Source organism: Amphimedon queenslandica, unplaced genomic scaffold (assembly GCF_000090795.2).
Source record: "Amphimedon queenslandica unplaced genomic scaffold, v1.1 AMPQUscaffold_13409, whole genome shotgun sequence".
Taxonomy (NCBI): domain Eukaryota; kingdom Metazoa; phylum Porifera; class Demospongiae; order Haplosclerida; family Niphatidae; genus Amphimedon; species Amphimedon queenslandica.
Genome location: NW_003546355.1, coordinates 62,584 through 70,775, shown reverse-complemented (window position 1 = coordinate 70,775; position 8,192 = coordinate 62,584). Strand labels below are relative to the sequence as shown.

Sequence of the window (8,192 nt, the reverse complement as noted above, 5' to 3'; positions counted from 1 at the left end):
CTTTCTCTCTCTCTCTCTCCCTCTCTCCCCCCCCCTCTCTCTCTCTCCCCCTCTCCCCCCCTCTCTCAATATCCTCCTTTCCTAAGTATGCCATGTTATAAAGCAGGGTAGATGCACACTGATTACAACACTCCAAATGTTCAAGATATTAGCACTCAATGCGTTAGTATTAGCTTATTCTCAGAGTGTCCTTTATCTGGACGGAATTAAATTCTCCGATCTGTAAGTATCTTAATTTTATGATCTACATGTAGATGTACATGTATTACTCAAAATTTTAATCATTGATTAAAAATTTTATTACAATTACATTTAACTGGCCTTTAAGTGAAAGATTGCTGATGTATGTTTCTTTATAGTCAAGCAACCCTTCAGGGTATACTGCTGGCAGGATGCTTCCTGTTTATATCAAGATCTAAAGTTAGTGAATATTTTTAATATTCTATTATTATTATTATTATCATTATTATTATTATTATTATTATTATTATTATTATTATTATTATTATTATTATTATTATTATTATTATTATTATCATCAGCCATTAGGCACCCTAAGTAAAGAGAGACCACTCACTAATATCTTCAACACGTACACCATATTGACAGTCATCCTCCAGTTTGCTATTCACCTCTCATGCCTCATCTATTTAGTCAAAGAAGCCAAACAGATCTCACCTCCGTAAGATTAAAAAAATTAAAGATATTAGTCAAATTTTAAATGAAAAATTTTTTATTTGTTAAAAAATTTTGCTGTATGTGGTATATAATTTTTGCTTTTTTTTTGTTTGTATAGAAGTGATGAGGAGTTTGTTGATTTGGAGAAAGAGTTTGAGATGGGCATCACCAACAGTGCAGTTTATATAATATCAATGACAATGCAAGTCGGAAACTTTGCAGTTAATTATAAAGTAAATGACTAGGAGAGGATTCTTAGTACTTTTTCTGTTGCTCCAAAATCGGACCAAAGTCTCTATACTATAGTGCATGGTTTTTGGTTAAATTTTACCAAATATGAAAAGAGAGAATTCTCCATTTTTGTTACATTTTCTGGTACTTGTATATGTATACCGGTATACAGTTGTAGAATAAGTATTGCAATTTGTAGTAATTGCAATACTGTTATACTTTAATCTTAGGGTCATCCATTTATGATAAGTCTAACATCAAACAAACCTCTACTCTACAGTCTAATGGCGACTGCTGGTGTCATACTCTTACTAGCCTCTGGTCTCTCAACTGATCTCTGTGAATGGCTTCATATCGTAGAGTTCCCTGTGGAGGTATTAAAGCACTGACAATTTTCAGCAGCTGCCAACTTAATTCAAAAAGGATGAAGTTTGTTTACTGTTATTTTTTGCTTTGTTTTTTTAGTTCCAGACGAAGCTTTTTGCCGTATTGCTGGTTGATTTCTTTGCTACTCTTTGCATTGATAGATGTCTTTCCTTTATATTTGGTACCAGTCACCTCAGAGAACTGAATAGGAAATGAATGAGAGTTGACTCTTAGTTGTTTAATGATAATCAATAGTTCCTCTTTTTGTTAATTATTTCTATTGGCATGTACATGAGTCATGCACCTAATCACAGATTACTCAATTTAGTCTATAATTTTATTTCTAATAAAATTAATAATGAACTAGCTAATTTAAATGTAGTCCCATAGTTTATAATGGATACTTTGGGTCAAGAAAGTGTCTCTGTTATACAGAGGTGTCCTTTATGTGGAGGTTATTTTATACAGTAAGGAATGTAGTTGGTACACTAGGTGCTGTTCGTTAAATGGAGATGTACGCTATAGAGTGTGTGTAGTATTTGGCTGAACACTTTATCTAACCTACACTAAAGACAAGTGTTTTTATCACAACCATTTTTGTGCATTAAAAATAATTTTTCTGTTTTTTTTCATTTTATTTGAAATTGATAAACGGTTGCAACAATATTTTCAAGAGCGACCACAACACAACAAATAAAAAAGAGGAAACGACAAGAAAACAGAAAATGATAAACAAAAACAACATTAGTTAATAACTAGAACAACAATCATACCATTTTCTATAACTCTAGAGAGAGAGAGAGAAGGGGGGAGGAAGATTTAATTTAGTAACAATATACTACAAAAATAGTAAAAGAGGAAGGAAATGTAATTTTCACAAGCAAGTATAATAATAATAATAATATTTATTATTGTTATTATTATTATTAGCTGCTCTGTGACCGAATGATTATATGGAGAGAAGCATCAGTGATTAAAGTTAATAATTACCACTAAAATAAAATTAATGATAAATAAAGATGCTGTTGTCACTTGAGATGACTTGAGAGTACTTGACTCTTAGTCACTAACACTTCTATCGCTTTCGTTAACTTAGTCGGATCGGACTGAACCGTTGAATCGGTAAGAGCTCCTCTCTGGGACTGTAGTACAGCAATGCAACGTTTAAAAGTAACCGAAGAATCGTTCTCTGCTCTTTGAGCCTCTTCTATGATGTAAGTCACTAACTGAGCGAAATCCGAGAGATCTCGAGCGAGATTAGGTCTCTGCTGATTGACAAAGTCTATTAACAGAGGAGCATTGCTTTGGAGTCTGTCTATCTTGTCCGACAAACTCAGCTCGTCTGGTTTCGAGAGACCCAGCGATAATTCGGTAGTCTTTTTAGGCACGACAGGTTTCGGTCCTTTAATGGGAGGTTTTGGAGCAGTCGCCGGCTTTGAAGAAGTTCCTCTATTTGGAGAAGTAATAGGAACGGCCGGTCTACCCGGAGGAGGAGGCTTTGGACGAGCAGGGATGGCTGGACCACCGGTCGTTGAGGGCGTGTCCATGCTTGGTTTTCTGGTACCTCTTAAAGGAGGTGGGCGTGGTGTTTCCTCTTGATTGCCTCTGCTAATGGGCGGAGGAGGTAAGCCTCGGCTTGCACGAGGGGGAGGGAGTTCTGGCTGATCCTGTTTCGGTACCGAGGGGAGGGGAGGTCGGGGTGGGTGTCCGCCGTTTGATTGAGTGCGTTTCTGTGAGAAGGACGTGTGCTGGGCTGTAGGTGTCTCGACTGAAATACTGTCGAACCGAGTCGGGTTCTCACCTCTTAGTGTCGCCTCTACAGCTGTGGGTGGGCAATAAATAGAAAGAGTTAAAAATACAGATAAAAAGAATAAAATTGACAATACAAATATTACTAAAGCAGACACAAAATTGCTATTATTATTATTATTATTAATTTCATACTTTCATTGACGTCTGAAAGGCCATTAAGTATTCTAGATAATTCCGCAAAAGATGGTCTATCCTCTGGTAACCACTCCCAGCACTGCGTCATGAGGTTATAAACTGCAGAGGGACAACCCTCGGGGTTTTGCATCCTGTACCCAGACTCCAGTAGTTCGTAGACTTGAGCCAATTCAGCTCCAGGATACGGAGACATTCCATATGTTGCCAGTTCCCATAGCAATACTCCAAATGCTACAGGTGTACATGAACAAAAACATAATAAAATGGACAAATATAAATTTGTTAATTTTGATTTTTAAATTACATTTTCTGATACATATTGATGTCCTTATGCTGTGTAGAAAGTTTGAGCTGATTCCGACGTAAATTTTTCAAGTTATGACCATTTTAAAAAATATACCAAAATCTGAAAAATACCCAAGGCTACACGTATATAGCCCATGGTTTTTTCCGAAAAATGGCTAAAAAATGACCCCCAATTTTTATTAAATTTTCTAATACATATTGACATTCTTATGCTGTGTAGAAAGTTTGAGCTGATTCCGACTTAAATTTTTCAAGTTACGGCCATTTTAAGAAATATGCCAAAATCTGAAAAATACCCAAGGCTATAGCCCATGGTTTTTTCCAAAAACGGCTAAAAAATTACCCCCAATTTTTATTACATTTTCTGATACATATTGATGTCCTTATGCTATGTAGAAAGTTTGAGTCGATTCCGACTTAAATTTTTCGAGTTACGGCCATTTTAAGAAATATGCCAAAATCTGAAAAATACCCAAGGCTATAATAGCCCATGGTTTTTTCTGAAAAATGGCTAAAAAATGACCCTCAATTTTTATTTAATTTTCTAATACATATTGATGTCCTTATGCTGTGTAGAAAGTTTGAGCTGATTCCGATATAAATTTTTCAAGTTACGGCCATTTTAAGAAATATGCCAAAATCTGAAAAATACCCAAGGCTATAGCCCATGGTTTTTTCTGAAAAATGGCTAAAAAATGACACCCAATTTTTATTACATTTTCTGATACATATTGATGTCCTTATGCTGTGTAGAAAGTTTGAGCAGATTCCGACTTAAATTCATCAAGTTACATACATGTATGTAAGCATAATCTACATCTAAAAAATACCATGGGGTTTGTTTATTTGCCTAAAACAAGTGTGCAGCTTTGAATTTTTAAACACACACACTACCAAACATGCACATGTGCCAGGAATCAAATTACAGTATATAGTATTGCAGCATTAAGTGGCTTCTTACCCCAAACGTCAGATTTTATTGAAAATTTATTGTAAGCAAGGGCTTCTGGTGCTGTCCATTTTATGGGAAACTTAGCCCCCTCTCTGGCGTTGTAGATATCGCTCTCCATGAGTCTGCTCAGACCAAAGTCGGCCACTTTGACTAGATAGTTCTCACCAACCAAACAATTCCTAGCGGCTAAATCCCTGAGGAAAAAAATGACAAAACTTATAAATAATCACGCATAACAAATTGGTATACAGTGTAGCCTCTATAATAAGGACACCTTTATAATGAGGACATTTTGTAATGTCTCAATTGGTACAAACCTTTGCAAAAGTACCTCTGAAATGAGGACACCTCTGTATTAAGGACAGGTAGTGTACGCCCAATGGTGTCCTTAATAAAGAGGCTACACTGTACATGTATTAAGGACAGGTAGTGTACGCCCAATGGTGTCCTTAATAAAGAGGCTACACTGTACATGTATTAAGGACAGGTAGTGTGGGCCCAATGGTGTCCTTAATAAAGAGGCTACACTGTACATGTATTAAGGACAGGTAGTGTGGGCCCAATGGTGTCCTTAATAAAGAGGCTACACTGATTAAGGTTCATGGCAGCCATTTCTAAAAATTTCAAAAACATCCACAACTCTCAGTTACTGTATCTCATTATTATTACAATTATTATTTATCATTATTATCAGCAATTACACAGGCCACCATTACGACAATGTTTAGATTATGAAAAGAAAACAAAGGAAAAGCAAACTCTCTTAATTTCTCTGTACACCCACCATATTCTCACAACACACTCACCTCTCTCTCTTCATAATAAGAATAACAATTTAAAGTCTTAGTACATGTACATACACATGTATGTACATGTAATATAGTTACAGTAGGCCATGTTCATATAACATGTACATGTACATCTACTATATAAACCATGGTTTTGAGGTGAGTATCAGTACAATGTAAGACCCTTGCCCTTCGATATCTGCCCTTGGCTTTGACTCGAGCAGACATCTTGGGGCCCAGTTCTTACATTACTGATACTCATGGTTTTATGTATTACGTACATGTGCATTCTTTAAAGTACATATATTTACATGTACATACATGTATACATTCATTACGTGTATACATGTACATGTATACATGTCTTTACCTATGAATCATATTCATGTTTTCAAGGTAAGCCATAGCTGATGCCACTTGCTGTGCCATATACACCAGGACTACAGCATCAAGTGTCTTCCCTTCTGTGCTTCTCAGATAATCCAGGAGGTTACCCTTGGGCATGTACTCCGTGATGATAAAGAAAGGCAGTTCCCGTGTGCACACTCCAAGGAGCTGGACAAGGTTCGGGTGCTTTACTTTCTTCATCACGTTTGCCTCTTTTAGAAATTCTGTAGCATCTGTTGTTTCTTCCTATAAAAGAGAGAGAGAGAAAGAAAAATAGATACACAACTGTAAGTACATGTATATGTACATGTACATGTATACATGTATGTTGTTATCAGTTAACTTAGAGATTGTGAATCATAAATACTTTCAGTGAAGATAAGGATATAATGAAAGAAATGAAAAGACTTTTTCACTCACTATAGTCAAGCTTGATTGGCTTAAGTTATAGAACACAACATAATTATTAATACCAGGCTGTTATTATTTATTATTTTATTTATTTTATTTATTAACGGATGAGCGAGTTTGTTTACTTAGATAGGTATTCCTCCCTCCATTTTCCTTCTTCCTCTCTCTCTCTCTCTCTCTCTCTCTCTCTCTCTCTCTCTCTCTCCCCCCCCCTCTCTCTCTCCCCCCTCTCTCTCTCCCTCTCTCCCTCCCTCCCTCCCTCCCTCCCTCCCTCCCTCTCTCTCTCTCTCTCTCTCTCTCTCTCTCTCTCTCTCTCTCTCTCTCTCCCCCTCTCTCTCCTTACCCTAAATGTCTTGACAGCCACGTTCACCCCACGACCTTTCATAACAGCTTTATAAACCTCCCCGTACTGACCCCCACCTAGTTTCAGACCCATTTCTAGATTCGACCTGTCGAACTCCCACTTATCAAAGTCATGTGACACCCCATAAACAGGAGGCTTGTGTGAATTGGGGGCGGGGTAATGCAGAGTCGTCGTCAATCCGTCCGCATTCTTAGAGTGATGCTTAACAAGTTCAGTTAACGTATCAAATTTTGATTCCGGCGTTACATAATACTGCTCTGATGAGGGGTCTATGTGTATACGATAGTGAAAAACCCTTCCCTCAAATCTAAGCGAGATTGAGTATTGTCCCGGCTTGCTCTCGCTCTCTCGAATAAGAAAGGACCCGTTTATGCCAGAACCCAAATTCAGCTCTGCCTCCGCCCGAGTGATATTACCAAAGAACCACGAGTGCTTCTCAAGACTGTCTATCTTGGCGATGTACGAAGCTGGTAGCCAACCCGTCTGACCGTTTGCATTAGTACCTTCGACCCAGTCGCCAGTACCCCTGCCCGGGGTGACCCTGATCTTGTCACCTTTTCGTATCGAGAGCTGACCACTTTGATTGGTCACATAGTCATGCTTCACCACGTAAAGATTAGGGTCGTCAGAATCGGGGTCGCCTTCCGTGAGATTTTCAAGCGACTGCCATTTTCTGTCGGGTGTAAGGGAATGGGCGGAGACTGACTCAGGGCTTAAGTTGTTACGATCGAAATCGTCGCCAGCACCATTTTCTAACGAAGGAGAGAGAGAGAGAGAGAGAGAGAGAGAGGGAAAGAAGGAAGTAGTGAAAATAGTAAAAGAGTGGATTAATTATCGGTCACAAAGGAATAAGTTATACTACAACAGACAGATAATCTTAGCATAATACAAGCATGTACACAGTACATGTGACGACGAATCGAGACAGATACATGTACGTCTTTGCAATTTTTGTAGCTTGAAAAATACAAAATTTTACACGATTGCCATCTTAATTTTGATCACTTAGTGACACAAGGAACCAGCAGAATGGCTATAAACATGTAGCATAATAGAACGGGATCAGCAAGAGACCATAGAATAGGACGAGAAGGAAAAATAAACATCAACTTGTACGTGTACATGTCATTGATGTCACATGTTACAAATATACAATGTACAGTACATCTATACTTACGTATATACATGTATATGAATTACATGTATATGTACACATAGCTGAATGTATGTACATGTACTTACACATACTTGAATGTAAGTGTATACATGCACATTTTATGTAAGCATAACGAATAGTGATAGCCTGAGAATAAATATATTATGACAAGACAACAGACAATGAATGAGCTTATCAACAAACTGTGGAATTGTTATGAAAAACAATTAGGCATATAGCAAACACTCTCTCTGTCTTTCTCTCAGTCTCTCTCTCTCTCTCCCCCCCCTCTCTCTCTCTCTCTCTCTCTCTCTCTCTCTCCCCTCTCTCTCATGCCAATTCTAATTAAAGCCCGACCAGCTGCAAAGCTTGGTAGGATAAACAAAGCAGCTGTCATAAAATGTGAGTCGAATCCATCGAACAAACAATATGGATGATAAAGAAACATAGCTGGAGCAACAACAACTTCTATGGCTGGAATATGAATACCAGTTAAAAGCAGCAGCTTCTAAGTGGCCATTTATCTTCCTTCAATGTCAACAAATTACTTGTTGTATATCTCTTTATCACACTATGCTCTCTCTCCCTCTCTCCCTTACCTATTAT

General features: G+C 37.6%; 2 protein-coding genes across 2 annotated transcripts in view; one reads left to right on the top strand and one right to left on the bottom strand.

Annotated features, from left to right (window-relative positions):
• LOC100636200 (manganese-transporting ATPase 13A1-like) overlaps positions 1-1,627 on the top strand; it is a 9,045-nt gene extending 7,418 nt beyond the window's left edge. The window contains exons 22-27 of the mRNA XM_019996477.1: positions 87-222; positions 360-420; positions 543-682; positions 797-911; positions 1,140-1,283; positions 1,375-1,627. Coding sequence (XP_019852036.1) covers positions 87-222; positions 360-420; positions 543-682; positions 797-911; positions 1,140-1,283; positions 1,375-1,491 — 713 coding nt within the window. The 3' untranslated portion in view covers positions 1,492-1,627. The remainder of the gene's footprint in view (positions 1-86; positions 223-359; positions 421-542; positions 683-796; positions 912-1,139; positions 1,284-1,374) is intronic.
• Positions 1,628-1,889: 262 nt separating this feature from the next.
• The window catches only part of LOC100636074 (tyrosine-protein kinase ABL1-like), a 7,250-nt gene continuing 947 nt past the window's right edge, over positions 1,890-8,192 (bottom strand). The window contains exons 3-7 of the mRNA XM_011405662.2: positions 6,410-7,182; positions 5,639-5,901; positions 4,490-4,674; positions 3,220-3,453; positions 1,890-3,097 (exon numbers count right to left, since the gene is read on the bottom strand). Coding sequence (XP_011403964.1) covers positions 2,304-3,097; positions 3,220-3,453; positions 4,490-4,674; positions 5,639-5,901; positions 6,410-7,182 — 2,249 coding nt within the window. The 3' untranslated portion in view covers positions 1,890-2,303. The remainder of the gene's footprint in view (positions 3,098-3,219; positions 3,454-4,489; positions 4,675-5,638; positions 5,902-6,409; positions 7,183-8,192) is intronic.